Source organism: Panthera onca, chromosome B1 (assembly GCF_046562875.1).
Source record: "Panthera onca isolate mPanOnc1 chromosome B1, mPanOnc1 haplotype 2, whole genome shotgun sequence".
In the NCBI taxonomy this organism is placed as follows: Eukaryota; Metazoa; Chordata; class Mammalia; order Carnivora; family Felidae; genus Panthera; species Panthera onca.
In genome coordinates this window covers 197,024,531-197,046,480 of record NC_138342.1, presented here as the reverse complement: position 1 = coordinate 197,046,480, position 21,950 = coordinate 197,024,531, and the positions used below count along the sequence as shown (strand labels likewise).

Here is a 21,950-nt window from a genome sequence, read left to right as displayed (position 1 = left end):
ATTAAATAAAGTTAAATATGCAAAGAGCCTAGAAGGGTGTGCAGTACATAGTAAGATCTCAGTAAGAATAAGTTGTTTCTAAGACGATCATGGAAATCTGTGGGATGGGGGGGATGGGGACAATTCCACACGGAATGACTACTGTGAACAAAAGTACAGATGATATAATCTGTGATATGTAAGGATTTTTAAGTTAAGTTTATTTATTTATTTTGAGAAAGCACAGGGGAGAGCAGAGAGAGGGAGGGAAAGAGAGAATCCCAAGCAGGCTCCACACTGGCTCAAACACAGGGCTCAAACCCACAAACCATGAGATCATGACCTGAGCCGAAATCAAGAGTCCGACCCTTAACCGACTGAGCCACCCAGGCGTCCCGATATGTGAGTTTGTTATGAGTTTTGGGAAATAACGAACTCATTTGGGTTAGAGAAAGTGTTTAGGTTTTAGCATGAGTGCTAACCCAAGATTTAGGTGGTAACAGCTAAGGAGCTTGATTAGGGCTACAGATTGGGGCTTCATTGAGCAAAGTTTTGCTAAGGGTTAAAGCCTTCCCGTAATAACTGTGCCAGTTGATAAGCAGATACATCTCTGTTTCAAACACGTTCTATATTTAGCCCGTCTTATCACCACAATGTGATTTCTCCTTTGCTGAAAGCTTTATTAAACTTTGCCAATAGGGAGAGCTAGAGGGAGGCCAGGAAGGAAAGGGAGGGGAAAAGGCGCTTGCTGTTTCCACATGAATTTGCAGGGGTGTTGCCGCAGCAACAAAGCATAACCTGGCAGGGGCAGGTGGTTGGATCTCCAACTTTCTTTGGCTCTCCTGGAGCAGATTTCATCTTAACGGTTCAGACGTTTACCAAGCCCTGAGAAGCGGCCCTCCTTAAAGAGTCCCGGATTTTACTCTGAGCTTCCGAAGCCTTGGCTCCAGCTGTGTACTCTCACCCCCCAAAAAGTCAGTCCATAGAAGTTTCCCTTCGAGTTCTCGGCTCTTACAGCCCGCACTTCTTAACTGTGTTCTCTAGCACGAGCAATTGCTTCCTGAATCGTCTATTTCTGTTAATTTGATGGCCCCATTTTAGTTTTTCAGTTCGCCGGCATCTGTTTAACCACTTCCTTAGATTAAGTTCTTGTTTAAATTGTGTAGTTACTTCCGTCTTCCCGACTGGATGCTGAGGGATCCGTTGCTTTATAGGTGGAGTGAGGTTTCCCTTTTCCACTAGTTGACCTGCTTCTTACTAAGGCATCAAGATCCAGGTCCAGTCAGCATGGCATCATCCGTAGAGTGCACACGTGATGTTCTGTGGAATGTGAAGACACTTAGAAACCTTGGCTTGTCTTCCGGCAGAAAGCACGAAAACGGATTTGACCCTACGGCAAGATCGTGAGCGTGCACTATGAAAGCAAACTACTTTTGGTGGTTCTTGCAGATTGTGACAGAGGGGAAAGGTACTTTCCAGATGGGTAATGGCATCACACTTGCTAGGACTGTGGTGATTTATTCCAGTAAAGAGATGTCAAAGGGGGGGGGGGGGATGGCTATAATTGGAGTTACTGCCTGATGAAGTCTGCATTAATCCACAGTCACCCTGTAAGATCCACCAATTTCGTACCAGCCAGATAGCCATCAAAGTCGGTGGTTTTTGATGGATCGCCTGCGGAGAGAAAATTCAGGGAGCTTTACTTCACAAGGATGTTTTGCTCAACAAGGAGCAAACCGTTCTCAAACAGGGAGATTACTTGCAACTCAAAGGGGAGGAGTCATTTTGTAGCCAGCGTGTGCCCGAATACAGCAATGACAAGGTAGCAGGCGGAGCGTTCCAGGCAGAGGAACAGCAGGGGCAGAGGCAAGGAGGCAAGAGTAGTTGAGGGAGAATCAAGTGTGCTTTCTGACTTTCCCACTGGGAGCTTCCCTGTAAAAGGCCCTTTGTGATCTGTCTCCTGACGCAAACACTCGTTCCTCTGACACAGGAGTCTTCCGGGGGCACACCCTGGCCAGTGAACACTCCCACCGAAAAGTGGGTTTCACAAAATCTTTTGGAATTCAGATGCTACCCCAGAAAGAATGGGGAGGGAAGAAAAAAGACTGGCATTAACAGGCCTCATCTGAAGAGTGTACCTGAGAGACTGAGAAAGCACCGAATTGAATGAGTTTACCCCAAAGTGGCCAGATTTCACTGGGTGAAAGGGAAGCTCGCGATAAACGTGAAGTTCTACAAGAAGAATAAAGTTGGCTTTTATACGCCTGAATATGTGCTTTGTAAAATTAGTATCTATAAGGTAAGCCTCTTAGACACCAAAAATGTTTTGAAAAATGTATCTGAGGGGTGCCTACATGGCTCAGTTGGTTAAGCATCTGACTTTGGCTCAGGTCATGATCTCACAGTGCCTGAGTTCGAGCCCACATCACGCTCTGTACTGACAGCTCAGAGCCTGGAGCCTGCTTCAGCTTGTGTATCACTCGCTCTCTCTCTCTCAAAAATAAATAAGCATTAAAAAAAAAAGTATCTGAATTTCAAAAGTTACTTATTAAAAGACTCCTTGAATTTGAGCATACTACTCAAAATGGGAAGATACCTATCATTTAAAAAAGGAGAAAACTGAGACCTCGAGAGCTGAAGTGAATTGTTTAAGGTCCTAGAGCAGATGGAGGGGTAATAACTCACTCAATTTTTTTTTCTTTTTTTTATTAAAAAAAATTTTTTTTAATGTTTATTTCAGAGACACAGCATGAGTGGGGGAGGGGCAGGGAGACAGGGAGACACAGAATCAGAAGCAGGTTCCAGGCTCTGAGCTGTCGGCACAGAGCCCGACGCGGGGCTCGAACTCAAAAACCGTGAGATCATGACCTGAGCCGAAGTCAGTTGCTCAACTGACTGAGCCACCCAGGCTCCCCTTTTTTCCTTTTTTAAAAAATATTTATTTATTTATTTTCGAAAGAGGGAGCATGCATGAGTGGGAGGGAGAGAGAGAGAGAGAGAGAGGGAGAATGCTAAGCAGACTCTGCACTGTCAGCACAGAGCCAGATGTGGGGCTCAATCCCATGAACTGTTGAGATCATGACCTGAACCAAAATCAGGAGTCTGACACTTAACCAACTGAGCCACCCAGGTGCCCTACACCTCAATTTTCTGAATAAATTTCCTGCCACCAACACTGAAAAATATGACAATGATTGTTTAGGTTTTTAAGCGAGAAGGCAGGCCTTGAAATAAACTAATTATAAATGATAATTAGAATAAGAAAGTTGAAAAATTAGAGTAAACAAGTGAGACTAATCCGGGAGAGAGAATAATTTATAAAGTTACTTTGTAAACAGATAGTCACAGTCACTTGGGTTCAAGACCATCACAGAGCAATGAACACAGTACATTTAGACCTTCTTTTCCAAAGGGGCCATGTTTCACATAGTGTCTCTGTTCACTTCTTCGGAAACATCAAATATACTTTGTGGCTAAAACAAGAGGAGAAATTAAATACCTTTTCCTACAAAATAAATGTTTCAGCAGTGCCTTACTACAGTAATTAATTTCATGGTACTTTAGGGGCGCCTGGGTGGCTCAGTCGGTTAAGCCACTGACTCCGGCTCAGGTCATGATCTCACGGTCCGTGAGTTCGAGCCCCGCATCGGGCTCTGTGCTGACAGCTCAGAGCCTGGAGCCTGTTTCAGATTCTGTGTCTCCCTCTTTCTGATCCTCCCCTGTTCATGCTCTGTCTCTCTCTGTCTCAAAAATAAATAAACGTTAAAAAAAAATTTTTTTAAAAACAAAACAAAAAAAAAATTTCATGGTACTTTAATCTCATGTCAAATAGTTTGGTGTTGCTTGGTCTTTGCCTTTGTGGGATTTTGTCCTTAGATCTTTGTGTGTGTGTGCGTGTGTGTGTGTGTGTGCGTGCACACAGTAAGATTTGGATTAGAAAGCCTTCAAAGTATCTGTTTCAGTCTGCACTACTCTCCTAATGCCCATAATACAGTGATCTGAAACTAATGTTGAAAAAAATTAGGGCAACTGAATCTTATTCTCCATTACCTTCAGTTATAAAACCAAATACTAATTAGAACAGAAAAAAAAAGTGTTTTATTCCAGTGATAATAGTCACACTTTAACATATTAACAAACATATGATACAGTTAAATTAGAACACTTCTTCGATAAGACAATCATACCCAAGCAAAGATAAAAGGTATCGGCATACTAAAATTTTAAAGTATCCGTTTTAATTTTAATATTGATGTGTACTTATTGGCACAAGCCCAGTGAAAAGGGACGAATTATATTACCTTACACCCTAAGCCTACATATGTCTAGCTCAGGGAAAATACTAGTCAACACCTGTTTTACTAAAAAAGCAGTCTGAATACCCAATTATATGTAATGAGGTTACTCTATAATTAAACAATTAAATGCACATTATTCATGAGGACATTATAAATTTGTTAGGCTGAGCTATTTAGTAGAATAGCCTCATTTAAAAGTCTCTAGGCACACAGAAAACATTTTTTTAACAACACATGCTACAGCCTTATTTCTATTTTTGAAAATCTAAACACGACTTAACGATGCGATCTTAGTGACTTTGGGGTTACATTCAAGAATAGTTTATTTCCCGTAGGTATCCAAAATTCAGCCAAGAACCGAGAAGAAAGGAAAAAATAGGCCCCTGGGCTTGTTAAAATAGTAGTCAAAATACTTTATCAAACTTTGATAAATTTATAAAACTCATCAAAACATTTTCTATATTACACTATAGTAAGTATCCTATCTTATTTCTCAGTCCACAATAGACTCAAACTTAGTCTAAATTACAAAGAAGACACAGTTTGTTTTATTATGTTTTATACCGCGCTAAAGTATGTTTAAGGCAGAAGAAAATAAACACAGTATTAACCTTGCCGAAGACACTACTTTGTAACGCTATACCCCCTTGCTAACACGGTCTAAGCCTCAACCTTTGCTTTGCATAAGAAGGATTGGAAACAGCACTAGTAGGGTGTACGTATGGGGTAAATTTTGTAAGGTGTCTAAGTTTGCTAAGTGGCGCAGCCTTTTCCTTTTCTTTGCACACCCCACAATCGAAGGAGATTTTATCTTCTGTTTTCCACAGCCTTGGACTGGCCTGATCCCTGAAGCATGGCCCAGGAAGGGCCTCTTTCGCAACTGGGTGTGAAGTTCATGGTCTTCCGTCTGTAGGTACCACCAGCTAGTGACAGTTTCTGGATGGAAGAAGGCTGGAGTGCTTCGTACAAAAGCACTGTAGAGAGGCCTTATGAGGCTACCCTGGAGAAGGAGGAAGTCTTAAAATAGTCTTAGCAAAGGTGTAAGGTTCCGACCATCCCAGGAAGAGATGGAAGGAGCCATAACCTTAGTCCAACCCGTTTCTGGAACGGGGACATTTAAGGTGGCAAAGTGACTAGTGAGATCTGTGCAGGGAGGGGGCAGTTTATCTTTTCTTGATGAACTGATGATTATAATGACAAGGGCACGTTTGACGCGGCGGGTTTCGTCAATGACAGCCATCTTTATTTCAAAAAGGGTAGTAGTTGTTCTTTTCTAAACCATACGCGTATTTTGCATTAATGTAAAAAATACACAGAGATCACCAATTACAGCAGCTAAAATTTAAAAGTTAATGCATTATTGGCAGAATGGAGGCCTTTTAAAGTACGTAGTTTCAGTAAGAGTTCACATTTTTTTTTCATAAAAAGAAACATTGAAATGAAAATTTCTCTTTTTTTCTACACCAAAAAGGGTACATGGGAAGAGCTAATGATATATAGATATTTTAAATATGCTATAGTCCAAAAAAAAAAAAAAACAGTAAAAATGCGTAAAACAGTAGTACACTTAAAATTTAAACTGACATTTCACTTCTTCCCCAGGGCCTCACAATCTCTTACATACTGTGTTTAGCATATTTTACTATGAAATATTCACTATGCAGATGAGACAGAAATGTTTTGATTTCACAAGTATTTAGCATTACTTCCCTGCCTTATCGGTACTGTAAGAAATTCTGCAACAACGTTGGCAGCTGGAGCTGGGGGATGAGGTGCAGTCTCGGCCTCCCTATGTAGTTTCTGATACAGAGTCGGCAAAGTTGGCAAAGGCTGCTTGGAGTAGCTGCAAAAGACAGGAAGGCATTTGTTAATTAAAATCCAAATGGATTTTTATATGTTGTAAGATGCACAAAACAAACCATAAGCTTCAGTGCTTTGAGGTAAAGTAGGGTGGTGCGACCGCTGTGCTAGAGACATTTACGTAAGCATTTCAGTGGCTTTTATTTATAAGCTCTTATTGTAATTGTGGTATATTCCATATGGGTTCTTTAAAACATTATAATCCTGAGGCTTATGAAATTGTTATTGCATGTAAAGCCTCAGAAATAAATTCTGCTTTTCGAAGAACATGTAAATCAAAAGACCCGATAATGTTAGGCACTAAAGGGGGAAAGTTTTAAGTTGTATCTTTTTCTCAAATTAGGTCTACTAGTTAAGCCAAAACAAATTTTATTATAGTGTCTGAGCCACGCTTAAGAAATTCTGTTTTAAAATACGAAAAGTCTTGGGGAACCTGGGTGGCTCAGTCAGTTAGTTAAGCATCTGACTGTGGCTCAGGACATGATCTCACAGCTCACGGGTTTGAGCCCCGTGTCGGGCTCTGTGCTCACAGCTCAGAGCCTGGAGCCTGCTTCGGATTCTGTGTCTCCCTCTCTCTCTCTCTGCCTCTCCCCTGCTTACATTCTCTCTCTTTGTCTCAAAAAATAAACATTAAAAATTTTTTTGAATAACAAAAGTCTTAGGTATGAAAGTATTTCCTGATTCTGTTTCTATAACATTATAGAAGCCATGTGCCCTTAGAAAAGGGGGCATGTTTCTAAATATTTATCAGCAGATATTAAACAGAACTACATATTGCATATTGTCAAACAAACTGAATACATTTAACTTAACCAAACATATACAGACTTTAGGTAAGATAAAAAAAAGAAAATTGAGATCATTGTGCTATCTTCTTTACAGATAGAACCTAAGTTAAAAAATCATCTGCTTCAAAAAAATATTTTAAATGTTATGCCAGTATCATTTTACATGTCAACAAAAAGTCTTTAACTTTGCATTGATTTCAGGCAAATGTATTTTTGTGGGTTTTTTTTTTTCTTTTTTGGTTGTTTTTTCTTTTATTTTTAGAGAGAGAGCACAAGCTGGGGGTGGGGGCAGAGGGAAAAAGAGAATGTTAACCAGGCTGCACCCTCAGCACAGAGCCCGATGCAGGGCTCTATCCCAAGACCCTGGGATCATGGCCTGAGCTGAAATCCAGAGTCAGAGGACCCACATACTGGGCCACCCAGGCGCCCTGTGTTTTGAAGTGCCCACAAGTATTCCTACCTTCATGTTGAAGCAACAATCTTTCCACCAAACTGCTGGAAGTGGCTACATCTACAGGTCGAAGAAGCTCTGTATTTTTGGCATTGATATCGGCTCCAAATTCCAGCAGTAAGTTTACAACTTCCGTACTGGACTGCTGGGCAGCTGCATGCAGTGGGGTGTCCCAGTATTTGCCTTTTTGTACATCGGCACCTACGTGTAAATAAGGAATGATGAGAAATCTAAACAAAAACCGTTAGACCAGTCACTTACCTCGATGCACGCAGAAAAGGGTGATGCCAAATGGACCTCACCTCTGTCTGTAATGAGTTATTTCCCGCCCCCCCCTTACACACACACACTTCAAATGTACACATTAAAACTTGACACACATAGATGGAGAGTGCACGTTTGTTCTCTAATATTTTTCTCTATGCTTGAAAGAGCCCATAATACAAAATATTTTTAAATGCTTTAAAGCCCCCAAAGTAATCATATTAACTGGTATTACAAATAGAGCATGATGAGGCCCACTCATACCTGTTTTTATCATGGTTGAGATTGCTTAGGATCATTCAAGAGTTTATTGCTCATATTCTTTTCATTTATTTTAAGGCAATAGAGCTCTTCGTGTTTCCTGGAAAACTCATGAATCTAGACGTGTGAGCTGTTTGGGGAAAATGTGCACGGACTTTCCTGTCACTTCTCTCTCATACAATGTACGTCGATAAATATATAAAGGCATTGAGCCTCTTAAGTAGAAAGGCACATTGTATTTCCATGTGCAAAGTAGATTTTTTAAAAATCTTACATTAAAAAAAAAAAACCACCCTACCTATTAAATTATTTATTGCTTAGTTATTTTATCTGAGTACGAGTCATGGCACATGGTGATCATTCAATACATGTGCAATGAATCAATACTGTGTAATACTGGAAAGAGCAATCTCATTTCCCAGTACCTAAGTGGTTATGACACCAAGAAATATCTATCGGTAAAAATGTGTAAGTCCTTTTCAACTCTGCTTTCTGATACCATCAATAAAACTAACGATGTTTACGAGAAGCAGTACATTTTAAGGGTCCCTTTAGGCCTTCCTGCTACTTTCACATTTCAATAAATGTAATTGTTTTCATATTCTTTCACCAAATACACAATGTTTAGTGAAAGAATGACAGTCCATAACAAAATCTCCATGGAGAAAGCATAAACTCTATTGGTTATGTTAGTTTTATGGGAGGACAGAGCCTGATAATAACAATCAGTCCACAATTACCAACAGCATTCTCTTTCTTACCCAATATAAAATGTCTGGTGGAAATAATAATGTTCCTAGCAAAGTAAAAGAAAAGAGAAGAAAAAAGGCAACAAAGAAGAAACTCTTCTAGTTCTATAAATTCGTGGGCGATCACAGCCAGAAAATAATAGTGTGTCAACGGTTATTAGCAGAAGTCATATTTAAGACTTAACAGATATGACGGGAGTGAACTAACGAAGTAGAAACTCCCTGCAAGAAGCTTATAATTTAGCTAAGATATTATGAGCGTATCAGAGACCAAATGATGGCAGAAACAGTAAAAAGCATGGAAATCCTTTTACTCATTTTATGTGTATTTTCAGCACCTACCACGTGGGAGGCGCTGTGGTAGGGAAAGGAGATGATGGGAAAAAAGACATAATCCACACCCTTAAAAGCTCCTGTTTCTGGGGCGCCTGGGTGGCTCAGTTAGTTAAGCATCCGACTTCGGCTCGGGTCATGATCTCACAGTCCGTGAGTTCGAGCCCTGCGTCAGGCTCTGTGCTGACAGCTGAGCCTGGAGCCTGCTTCAGATTCTGTGTCTCCCTCTCTCTGACCCTCCCCTGTTCATGCTCTGTCTCTGTCTCAAAAACAAATATTAAGAAAAAAAATTAAAAAAAAAAAAAAAAGCTCCTGTTCCTATAGGGGGAGACAGCATTATGGTCTCAAAAGATTAGGACAAGTTTTCAGGAGGCTAACACTGAACGCTGAGGAATAGGTTTGTTTCAAGTTAGAACAAAAAGCCGTTAAGTCTTTGTGGGTAAATGGGACAGGACAAAGTCAGGGCGAGCACGTGAGCTCTTATGATTGGTAGAAGACAAGGTAGCTAAGCAGTTACTGCCCCTCAAATTCCTTGTGATGGATTTATTCATGAAGAAATACATATTTGGCAACACTATATCAACCTTGAGGTTTTACACTGTATGATCTTTACAAGGGGGACTTTAGGACTTGTGAGATAAAGCGGAGTTATCAAGAATGCAATTCCTTTTTTTATGGGTTATGTACTTACACGCAACAATGCTTAGAATAAGAACATTTTTAGCAGGGAGATATCTTTACACAGTTTATTCAGAGACATAAATATGGATCTGAATCATTGCTTACGTGTACAGACAGAACGAGAGAGGTTTTAAAGAAAATTACCAGCATAAAGAAGCTTCCGGATGCAGTGGAACTGCTGTGACATACAAGCTACGTACAGAGGAGTTCCCAGATGAGGAATGTCTTGGTCAACATCTATGCCCCAGGATATCAGTATCTCTAGGCATTCGTGATGGCCTGCCAACACAAAGTAGAGAGGAGCTTACTCTCGACACTGCCCACCTCCTTGCGCCTCACCTCATGCTGTTCCCTGCAGTTACTCATTGAAAGCAAAATGCAGCACTCCACGTTGCTAAAGGGACTTCCTCCCCTTGTCACCTAATCCCATAACTAAGTCACCTTTGCTGGCGGCCTCATGTGTGGGAGAAGGAAGACAGGACTCCAGCTGGGGTTTGGCACCGTATTCCAGAAGAAGTTCTGTACAGCTGGCACTGCCTTGTGAGCACGCATTGAATAATGGAGTCACACCATCTATCGTGATTGCGTTTACCTAAACCAAGCCAGAGTTCAGCAACGAGAGTCACAGAGCTGTACGAGATTAAACGCTAGGCATTTCAAACAGTTCTACGACCCAACAGAAATCACTGGGATTTGTGATTATGTGTGCAGTAAATATAACAGAGGATATTTAGCTCATATGCATCAACAAGCAAAGCTTTTATTTTTTTTATGTATTTTTTTTCAATATATGGAATTTATTGTCAGATTGGTTTCCATACAACACCCAGTGCTCATCCCAAAAGGTGCCCTCCTCAATACCCATCCCCCACCCTCCCCTCCCTCCCACCCCCCATCAACCCTCAGTTTGTTCTCAGTTTTTAACAGTCTCTTATGCTTTGGCTCTCTCCCACTCTAACCTCTTTTTTTTTCCTTCCCCTCCCTCATGGGTTTCTGTTAAGTTTCTCAGGATCCACATAAGAGTGAAAACACATGTTATCTGTCTTTCTCTGTATGGCTCACTTCGCTTAGCATCACACTCTCCAGTTCCATCCACGTTGCTACAAAGGGCCATATTTCATTCTTTCTCATTGCCACGTAGTACTCCATTGTGTATATAAACCACAATTTCTTTATCCATTCATCAGTTGATGGACATTTAGGCTCTTTCCATAATTTGGCTATTGTTGAGAGTGCTGCTATAAACATTGGGGTACAAGTGCCCCTATGCATCAGCACTCCTGTATCCCTTGGGTAAATTCCTAGCAGTGCTATTGCTGGGTCATAGGGTAGGTCTATTTTTAATTTTTCGAGGAACCTCCACACTGTTTTCCAGAGTGGCTGCACCAATTAAGCAAAGCTTTTAAAAGTGAAGAGTTAAACAGAAATATGATGTGGTAGATGAGTCAGTCACAAGAGTGGCCATGCAGCTAGTAAAAGTCATGAAAATCAATACATACTCAAGAGTCAAACAAAAACGAATTCAACGGTCAGGTGCCTTTCAACTAGGAAAAAAGTCCAGAAATGTGACGGTGACAAACGTTGTGGTGAGGTCACCTTGCTGGTGGTAAATCAGAGAAATGGGAAATTGTGTTTCTGAGAATTTATCTAAAGAAAAACATCCTGGGGTGCCTGGGTGGCTCAGTCAGTTAAGTGTCCGACTTCGGCTCAGGTCAGCATGCTACCCATTTTTGCAATGACTAGAAATCCTTCTTGGAGTGCACTGAGAACACTGAAGCAAAGTGATTTCTTATTATTCTGCAATTTTTGAAAACTACTAAGGAAAGAAACGCAACATGAGAACTTTGTGCGATTATCTTAGTAGACGTGAAGTGATTAATGGTTTTAACCGGTACCTACATTAGCTCCAGCCTCCAGCAGAGTTCTTGCACACGCCACGTGGTCTCCAAGGCAGGCTTCGTGCAGCGGGGTGATGTGGTCTATGGTAACTGCATTTACATTGTAACCCTAAATACGACATGAATAATTTCGAAAGGTGAGCAAGAAAGTATATGAAATCATCTTTATAAAGGTCATTGGTGAGTGATACGAAAGACCAAAGACTCAGGGAGGCAGGTTTAAGTTCAGCAGGCGAGGCCAGTTCAGACGCCATAGAGGCAGTCCGTTGTCAAAACTCGTCAATACTGTAACACCACCACCGTATCTAAACCCTGTAGCGGCTAAATTGTTTTGTTTAGTAGATTCTGAATGTTTTCATAAAATTCCGCCTCCTTAACTTTCTGTGGTCTTTATGAATTGGTTTGATTACTGTTATTGTTTTCTTTTTTACTTTGTAGAAGTGGAGACTGTTGATAGGCCGGGTCACTTGTTTTGATTTGGGGCTGTGAAATTACAGGTTAGCCCAGACTGGGGGGAAAATACTCTAAACTGTAGTGAGCCATGTTGTGAACTTTTGTCACTGGATAGGAGTGACTAGGTTCTATTCTTGTGGTTGAGAGCTCTGATCATCAAGTCAGTTACACTTGGGCTTGAAGCCTTGTTCCAGAATGCAGTAATTATTTTAATTTGGGTGAGCACCTTAACCTCTAAGTTTTAGGGTCATCGTGAGAATTAAACAGCATGATGTATGTAAAGCAATTATTGTTACAGGGCCCCACATATGGCAAGAGTTCCATCTTATTTTACTATCCAATCAAAACCAAGTACACACTTTAAAAATCAAATCAAAACCAATAAAACACTTTATTCCAGTTAAACTAATGATGTCAGACTAAACTAATTAAATATTAGGACATGAGATTCTGTGCTTTCCTGCTATTTTTGGTAACTCACTGTCTATTGACCATCATACTAAACACTGTAAGAGGAAGATTTTCGTGGCCAAACCCCCATAATGTGACGCACTGCCATGGCCTGTAATACCAGGATGAATCTTAAAATGAAGGCAAGAAAAGATTCACCCCCAACCTTTGTCACTAGCAGGTGGCAACTTTTTAGATCCCTTAAGTTATCTTTTCACAGATTTCGAATTGTCTAGCCAGCAGTCAGACTTGAAGGAGCTAATTCCTAACTGCCACCCGCCGGGGTGACCAGGTGGCCGAGCGTCTGCAAAGGTCTGGATTCTGTTTCCCATCGGGCTCTGGGGGCAGCCTCTGACTCTTCCTGGCTGGCGTGTGGGTGTATGAGATACATGTCGAAAAATATCCTGAGACTGCTCTCCTCTCAAAGAACTGCGTGATGGTTTCTGTAGGTGGTTGGGGGGACCGAGTGGGTTATGTTCAGAAAATTACTGACTTTTCTCAGGGTGGGTTTTTTTTTCCCCCCATCAAGTGATGAGCAAACAAAATGGTCACTCTGTTATCACAGGACAGCCCTACAGGAGCAGCTTGTCCTACATGTTCCCTTTATAGATGAAAAAAGGAAGGTCAGGAAGGTTGTGATTCACTTTAAGAACCCAAGGCCATGCCCTGGAACCTGGGCATCACTGCCTTTCCTTCCCACACAGCCACCCGAGAGCATCCCTTTCTCCCGGATACCAGGAAGCACCAGGACAATGACTTCCAGATCTGGGTGTGCTTCTGAATCACGTCATTCAATTTTAACAACGCGCAGGCTAAGCCAGAGGACTCTGTGTTTCTGTAAGGAATCTATGCTTTTCATTTTTCCTCTGGTGAGTCTGAGGAGTGGGCAGGGAGAGAAGTGATCGCTCTGTAGCGTTCATGGGTAATTCGCCATCACAGAGGACAGATTAATGTAAAAAAGCTTGTTTGGGCATCTGCTCTGATTATCCCTTTTTGGATATTTTGTGACCAAACTTTCTCTGCAATTAGCTGCACACATTGTATAGAGTAAAGCATAGTTGAAGTGCTAAATGAATAATATATACGTCCAGTGACTTCTTGCTGAAATATGTTTCAGTGAGCAAGTATACTGTACGAGAAACTCGATATATTAAGACATAGGATTATACCAAAATATTTATAAAGAAATCTCAAAGCTAAATGCAAAGTAGAGAGCTGACTGATATAGGGGTTAAAACAAACAAAAAAAAAGACTGGTAGCATTTATTAAGCAGCTTTATTCTTTTTTCTTTGATTACTTTTGAAAGTTAATGTTCTACGGTCATGGGACAGGGATGTATTTCCAGCCGTAGCTAATACGTCACCTGGGATAGCAGTGTTCGCAGAGCAAGAAGACGACCTTGACTTGCTGCTTCGTGTAGTGGTGACCGGTCTGCCCAGGAACCTGTTGGAAAAGAGACGAGATCTGTGAGTAGAAGTGAACCCTGACAGACACACTCAGTTCCTGTGAAATACACACTCTTCAGAGTCTGTGATCAACAAGGTGACTGAGACACCTGACCATATACCAGGAAGTCTGATTCTTGTCTAAAAGATCCAGCCTGGCAGTTTCAGAATGCCAAGGGCTATAAAGCATGTTCTGGAACTTTCCTATCCCAGAACTGCTGTACCTTTTGAACTGTCTTCCAAAGAAGGGGAGGATTAAGTTCCCTTAGATAGGCCCCAAAAGCACCTGTTTCATGGTTTCTCAGAACTCCAAAAACCTTTTTTTTTTTTTTTTAATGTTTGTGTATTTTTGAGAGAGAGAAACAGAGTGCAAATGGGAGGAGAGAGAGAGAGAGAGAGAGGGAGAGAGAGACACAGAATCCAAAGCAGACTCCAGGCTCTGAGCTGTCAGCACAGAGCCCGATGTGGGGCTTGAACTCACCAACCGTGAGATTGTGACCTGAACCAAAGCCGGACGCTTAACGGACTGAGCCACCTGGGTGCCCCGCCCCCAAAAATCTTTTTTGGGCACTTTTAGGAAGGCTAGCAGCAGGAGCACCCCACCTCTCTGCTTTCTACGCCCACCCTGCCATGCCCCCCTCTCTCTGTACCCCCAGACTGTCCTCTCCTTACAGTTTGCCCTGAGGTGTAAAGGGGCTATGCCAGGTTGCCAAGGAGAATGAGTAGCTGACCCCTATGTCCTGCGCCCTCGAACAAGCCCAGTGGGCCCTCGAAAGGGGTGTCGCGGCTTGGGAGGAGCAGACTATCATTGATGTTTGAAATGGTACCGATAATGCCAAGGGGGTCCTTGAATGACTCCCTCGGGGGTCACTGATTCTCCACATACCAGTGGTCGGCAACCCCTTCTGAAGACCCTACATCCTGAAGAAAAAGGCACTGACCCACCTTGTCCCCCAAGTTCCCCCTTCTTACGTGCCTATGCGCCCCTCCCATTAGAAAATCAGTGCCCTCCCGTGTGGAAATCCACATGTCCTTCTCTCCCCCAGAGCCAACTGGCATCCAACCACCCCTATCTCTCCCACCCTTGTGGTCCACCCAGGTGGTTTTATATGATACCGGCTTGGTGCCCGGTGATTTTCTTGTAATTTAAACAGGATCAGCATGGTTGATTCTATTTAATCTACACCAGAGATCACCCGTGGAGGTTTTTCAGTGATTAAACATGCAGACCGTGCCAATCAGAGAAACATTCCTTTAAGGGGTCTCGTTGGCTGATAAGCTGAAGCACTGCTAGCTAGAGGGAGAGCCTTCCTGATGTAATGGGATTATGTTCGCTAGTATCTGTCTTCTTGTCTACTCCCTCTTCCTCCTTTTGAGGATCCACAGGATGCAGTAAACAAAAATAATGTTTAAAAACCCTGCTGATCAGTCCTAGTACAATTTAAATAAAGTCACTTAGCTGTTAGAAACAGACATTTTATGAAAAGCATGTCTGAAGCTTTCTGAATAGGTCAGGAAATTAGGCGAAACGCGGTAAGGTGTAGTACTTTAGAAACACGTCATTGCTCCTATGATTTCATACCTTTAAAGAAGTCTCACATGGACCCAGGCTTCCTCAATTATGGTCTCACAGAAGAACTCTGCCAGAACACCGTAAGGGAGGTCCAAACGATTTCACTGAATAAAATGTGGGCCACATATCACGGGATTCATGAAATGACTGAGTGAACGTGGTAGAGAGGGCAGAAGGCAACTGCCCATCATCAGTCTTTTTTATATCCAGTGATATTATGGGATGTTGTGGAAGACACAAATCCCGAGGGCGAGGGGGCACAGCTTCTCTTCCTGTTACCCCTGATGTACCAGTAACGGTAATGGTGGCCGATGCCCAGCCTGCGCCGCGTGGGACATGCGGTGGGACGTGGGACACCTGTGCCAGCACCGCGTGCATGATCCCCCTTCCTCCTCACACTCGCCGAGGCATAGACAACTATTAGTTCTAGTTTTTAAATTTTTCCTTTAAATTATTTATTTTTGAGAGAGAGAGAGTGCAAGTGGGGAAGGGGCAGAGAGAGACGGACAGCGAGAATCCCAAGCAGGCTCTGCGCTGACAGTGCAGAGCCCTACACAAGGCTCCATCTCATGAACGCTGAGATCTTGACCTGAGCTGAAGCCAAGAGTCAGACGCTTAACTGAATGAGCCACCCACGCACCCCTATTAGTTATATTTTAAAGGTGAGAAATGAGAGCCAAAAGAAACATCATTTAAAGAGAGCTACATAATCTAACTGGAGTTAGTTATGACACTGCTCTGTTCTCCCTTTCCAGCCAGCATTATTTCCTGCTTATTCAGAAGATTAGCAAGCCAGACATCCAATTCTTTGAGCTGTCAACTGAAAGAAGATTTACTGTTATTAGCTTTTGGGCATTCTTTCTTTCCCGTGTGCAACACTCCTATTATATATTAAAAGTAGGATTGAAATGCACAGCAATAAATATTTGTTGATAGGATAATATTTGGTGACAAAGCAATCATTTCTAAGAAGTTAGAACGTTATGTTCTTGCTAAGCAAAGTGCAAAGTCGCCATCATAAATAATATTATTTGGGGGAACAGCTATGTTTTGAGTTTCAGCTTCTGAGGTGAAACCTGATGCTTTAAAAATCATACACATCAGAGCAGCTGGGTGGCTCAGTCCGTTAAGCATCCGACTCTTGATTTCAGCTCATGTCATGATCTCACGGTTCATTAGATCGAGCCCTGTATCGGGCTCTGTGCTGGCAGTCAGGAGCCTGCTTGGGATTCCCTCTCTCCCTCGCTCTCTGCCCCTCCCCTGCTCAAAATAAATAAACTTTAAAAAATAAAAATAAAAATCATACACGTTTGTTTTATCATTAAAGTAAACTTGACTGCTGAGTGAAACTCTGGAGAACTTAAGAACACATATCAATTTCATTGTGAAGATTTAAATAAGGAAATTATAACAACTTTTCAAAGAGATCACATATGTGAAATCACTAAGTTCAGCTTGCTCAGAAGAGCAGTAGTAAATTAAAGTTTTAAGTAATCCTTGCTTAAATATATAAATTTAAATAATCATTTATAGTATTTATAATGATTGTAATGATCATGTTTTCTCTCCTGTATATTGGCTCAATAAATTCATTACCTTAATTTACCTCTAAAAGATACATGCTGAATTACATGATGCCGATTCATTATTGCTGCCTATTCTTTCATTGTCACTAGCTAAATGGCAATTAACCAGATGTTGAGATTGGGAAAAGTTTAGAGAAATAGCCTTTTGGGTTCATTTCGGGCTCATTTCTATCTAGTATATTTATGAAGAGGCATATCTAGTATATTTATGAAGAGCCCCTTAGAGCTGCCGCTTTAAGGGGCAGCAAAGCAAACAATATTTGTAGCTGACGGCAATTTGATATCCCCCTTTTGCAAACTTATGTGTTTTCCCATCAAAATCGTTCTATTATACTTCTGAACAATTTCAGCATTGCTGGTTGGTGTTCATAAAAGAAGGCGGTGGGGGGAAGAAAGGAAAAGGATCATTTAGAAAACAGGCAACAGAAGGACCAAAATAAAGAAATGGAAGTATTTGAAGGTACCGCCCCGTACCCCAACCACCACTTGTTCCCCAGACTGTCACACAGCTTTCTGTGGCACCTTCAATTTCTTTTTCACCAAGACTTAGGTCTATTATGGTGGGGAGAAAAAAAGCTGAGCCAGGTTTTCCCTATGTCTCTTTGGTACTGTTTCTATTTACATGACCTCCAAAGGCATGACAAGGGAGTGAAACACAATCTACAGGGCAGCGTGGTGGGAGGTCAGTTACAAAACCACTGGAAATATGCTGGATGAGGAATCTCTTGGCCCATCAGGCAGAGATCAAGCATGGGCCCCCTGCTGTCTGCCATTATTCCTACAAGAACTGGGCTGGGGATGGGGGAGTGGGTGGAAGGTTGGGGGAGGGGCGGGGAGCAGGAGAATTAAATGAGACACAGATAAAGCTAGAGCACAGAAGCTCAGGAGGAAAGAGACGGAGGGGCCAGGCAGGCCACGATTCGCATCCCAGTTGAGGACAGTGGCTTCCATGAAGTCATCTAACTTTTCCAAGATTCAGTTTCCACCAAAAATGGGACAAGCACCAGCAACAGTCAGACAGGGTTGAGGGGGGGACTGGGAATGAGCAAGTACAGAGCCTGCTCTATAAATAATAACCTGGTGGTCTTTGCTAAACAAACTGGTAAATAGGGGGGCTTCTTGTAGGAATTTTAGGGAAAAATAATTGTTTTCCAAAACTAGAGAAACTCGAACCATAAACAACAGCATTAAAATAATTTTTAGTGCTATCAGTTTAATAAACTAAAGCAACTGAAGGATTTATAAATGTATTTAAGCCAACAAACAACAGCTCGTGCTACGTTTTTTTGAAGTGTAGGTATGTCCATCTAACGAAGGAGTGACCTATAGCACGTGCATGGGACTCGAGGCACCTTGTTTGTGTGAACTCTGCTTGCTTAACTCCCAAGCGACCCCACTTCATTCCCGGTAATGCTGGAGAAGAATCTCTGAAATTAATCCATAACGTGTGAGAATCACAGGTACTAGATCAGATTCCGGTTCCTGTTTTGACCTAAGCCTCCACCCCTCCGTATTTCCTGCCTTCACAATCTGAAATTCGGCAACTGCAAATTTCCATTCAGCTGTGTTGTGTATAAAATATCTTCCCTTTCAACATGGACATGCTATATTTATATTAGAACGATTGACACACTTTCTCTCAAAACCAAGCAAAATTACACATAGCTTCATATACAACAGTTCAGGAACTTTACAATCTTGTCAGACTTTAACTGGGTAGCTAAGATTTTTTAAGTGTCCACTTTAACTCTTTAGGATGAATCAGTGTGAAAATTAGTTTTACAAAACACCTGTAAGTTTCGCCAGGCTGATCGGGTGCCTTCTGTGAAGGCCGCGCTGTGCCACACATTAGTAACTTGACTATATTTAGAAACAACACCAGTCCCCAGACATCTGGTATATAATTTACCGGGAGAGAGCCTACCCTGTTCTGTAAACATCGCATGGCTAAAGCAAAAACATTCTCTTTTTTAGATAAATACGGTTTGGTAAGAGTGTATACATACCGTACCTAAATCGCCATCTCCCCATGGCACTTCAAGCCAGCCACTGTTGAGGTAAATCCGACTCATATCTTTCTTTTATCAACATAAAAAAAAACCAAAAACTCGCTTGTCGTTTGCTAGCTCTGTTCGGCCATCTTAAGGACCTCTAAGCTCCTTGTAACATGACTTTTCACCACCCAAAACGAAACAGCTTTTAAAATCGGATTTATTTTTCAAAACTGCCTTTTCTTACCGATCATTCCTCTTTGAGAAGTTGCTTATCCTACCTAATTTTTTCTTTACAGTATGTGCCTTGCAATAAACTCCAAGCATTACAATGAGAGCTCTACCCATAGCGATGATGACACCAATCTGCTTCTTAAAGAGTCTGTGCCTGGCTCTCCTTAGTCCCACGTGCGGAAGTAGGACGTAGCCTCATTCCAGAGCTAACCTCGCACTGGCAATGGTGCAGAGGGCTCTCTGTGTTTGGGTCACTCCCACTTTGCTCAGTTGGTCTCAAAATCGGAAAGTCAGGACACTTATTTCAAACAGGAAATTATAAGGACAGATGGGAAGCAATGACATCTTCCTATATGAATCGGTACCAAATGTTAATGCATTTTACAACTCCCTTTGCTATAAAGCATTAAATCAACTATCTTCTTCAAAATGGCAGTGGATTTACCATGAAGCCAGTGCAAACTTAAGTTCAGGACCCCTCCATTGCACAGACACTTTCTAAGACTCTGTAATTTTGTATTATTTTGTTTAAAGAAGATCCCAAAATGAAGATAAGCTTCAGGCTCAACATCTGGCCCATCCCTCCTCACGGGTTTACAAAATAATTAAAAAATCACCAGGCATTTACTGACCTTGATGGTGTACTTTTCTGTTTAACCACATAAATAGAGCTACATAAACCCATGAGAACATGCCTGACAAGGAGGGAAGCATTACGCTGTTAAAACCAGTCCCTCCCAAGCTTGAGACTGTCCTCTTTTTCCATCACTGTTGCCTCTCTGAAAGTTTCCTCAGAAAAATCTCGTCCAGGTCTGAAAACCACCAGCCACAGCTGTGCCTTGGAAACTTTAGGTCTAAGTGGTGAATTGCATGGGTATGCAACTTACTCTAATTGGTTTCTTGTTCACAGTCTAGGATCCCGTCATTATCTCCTAAGAAGACAGTGTCTGGTCCCGAACAGAAAAAGACAACAGGTAAATGAAAAAAGTGCTGGGGTTGAGCTCAAATTAAAAAAAAAAAAAAAAAAAAGACTTGGGGCTCCTGGGTGGCTCAGTCTGTTAAGCATCCGACTTCAGCTCAGGTCATGATCTTGTGGTTTGTGGGTTCGAGCCCCGCGTCGGACTCTGTGCTGACAGCTCAGAGCCTGGGGACTGCTTCAGATTCTGTGTCTGCCTCTCTCTCCGCCCCTCCACTGCCCCTCATGCTCTGTCTCTCTCTCTCAAAAAGTAAGTAACATTAAAAAAAAAAAAAAAAAAAAGACTGAATTTCTAACAAAGTGGAGGCAGAGATTTCACTATGATATCCATGAATATCCAAAATCAAGAGAGAAAGAGACTGTAAGGCCTTGCTCAGGTAACAGTGATGCTCTTGGAAGAGACTATCTAGTCGTTCCAATTACTGGTCACTGGTCACTGGGGCTGTGGGCAGAGCACGCTGGGCATCTTCAGATGGATCTGAGTTCAAATTCTGGCCCAGATCCTACTTGTGAACTTGGTAGTAATTAACCTCTTGAACGTCAGTTTTCTCAACCATAATGGGAAGGATAAATCTCTATACATCACAGGGTTGGAGTGAATGTGAACTACTTAGCATAGTACCAAACACATTTGAAATCTGTCAAAAACGATCCAAATTCCGTTTTCAACAGTTATTTCCAAATATCTGCCCCATGAGCTTTTTGCGACCTGTTCTAAACAGGAGGGTAGAACAACTTAACTTACTTAAGGTTATGAAGCTTTAGCTCCTCTTACTTAGATATCTGTAGGGGGCTATAAATAGATAGAGAATGGTCAAAATTTAGGGACAATTATCTCCTAAGTCTCTTCCCTGGGCTTCCCAAAAATTTTTGTGCCAATTCTGAAATTTACTCCTGGATGTTCACCTAGGTCAATCATCTCGATACATTTCTAAAACTAAACTTGTCACCTTTCTCTCAAAACCAGTTATTTCTTTTTGCTTCTGTATGGTTTTAAACAATACCGTCCCCCCATCACCTGGCCCTAATAATACGGTCTTAAATGTAAGCCCAACCATTTTCAAGGAAACTTCATACATGGTCACTGTTTCATATGCTCCTCTGCAAGGAGGGAGTTAGTTATTATTGGCTTAGTACTTCTTTTTTTGTGAGTTTTCTTCAACCCCAGCGGACTCCTAGCATCTGCCTACACTCGCTCTTAGGGGGAATCTCTTCTAGTCCCGTCAGTATGAATATTATTCGCGTGTTGATGAGCCCAAATTTGCATCTCCAGACCAGCTCTCGCCTCTAAATTCCAGACTTAAATTTCCAGCTGGCTCTTCCAGCTTCTCCACTTGGGTATTTAAGTGGGCACTTCCACTTCACGTGGAGAACTGAACTCGCGCCAGACTCCTCCTAGATCTCCTGTCACTTCCTGACAGTGCCACTCATCCAGGTGCCGTGAGGCCGGAAGCTTCCGTGTAATCCTTTGTTTCTATTCCTGACATCCCACAGGCAGATACCAGTGAGTCTCCCGCCTCTCGCCTTCCAGCGTAATCCAGACCTTGGCTGTTATAAGCCTCACTGCTGCTGCTGCACTACCGGCCACGATTTCCCTCACCCGACGTGCCGCAAGAGCCTGCTGACTGGTCTGTGTGCTTCTCCTTGTGACCTTCCAATGGTCTGTTGTAACCACAGGA

The 21,950-nt window shown here is 42.0% G+C and overlaps 1 protein-coding gene and 1 long non-coding RNA gene across 11 annotated transcripts in view; one reads left to right on the top strand and one right to left on the bottom strand.

The window, feature by feature from the left end:
- Positions 1 to 638: 638 nt before the first annotated feature.
- ASB5 (ankyrin repeat and SOCS box containing 5) overlaps positions 639 to 21,950 on the bottom strand; it is a 55,445-nt gene continuing 34,133 nt past the window's right edge. For 3 of the 10 annotated variants that reach the window (XR_009615802.3, XR_009615809.3, XR_009615808.3), the window contains exons 2-8: positions 13,830 to 13,909; positions 11,564 to 11,671; positions 10,106 to 10,256; positions 9,809 to 9,943; positions 7,386 to 7,577; positions 3,370 to 6,120; positions 639 to 1,653 (exon numbers count right to left, since the gene is read on the bottom strand). Coding sequence is in view for 2 of the 10 variants with exons in the window: in XM_081795653.1 (XP_081651779.1) it covers positions 5,993 to 6,120; positions 7,386 to 7,577; positions 9,809 to 9,943; positions 10,106 to 10,256; positions 11,564 to 11,671; positions 13,830 to 13,909 (794 nt within the window). In the remaining 8 variants the exon portion in view is untranslated. Of the gene's footprint in view, positions 1,658 to 3,306; positions 6,121 to 7,385; positions 7,578 to 9,808; positions 9,944 to 10,105; positions 10,257 to 11,563; positions 11,672 to 13,829; positions 13,910 to 21,950 lie in introns of all 10 variants that reach the window. The other 7 variants (XR_014137653.1, XR_009615806.3, XR_009615805.3 and 4 more) reach the window with 7 other exon arrangements.
- LOC145715459 (uncharacterized) lies at positions 13,849 to 20,271 on the top strand. Its single transcript, XR_014137654.1, has 3 exons — positions 13,849 to 13,932; positions 18,368 to 18,530; positions 20,206 to 20,271. It is a non-coding gene; the product is annotated as an uncharacterized LOC145715459 (long non-coding RNA).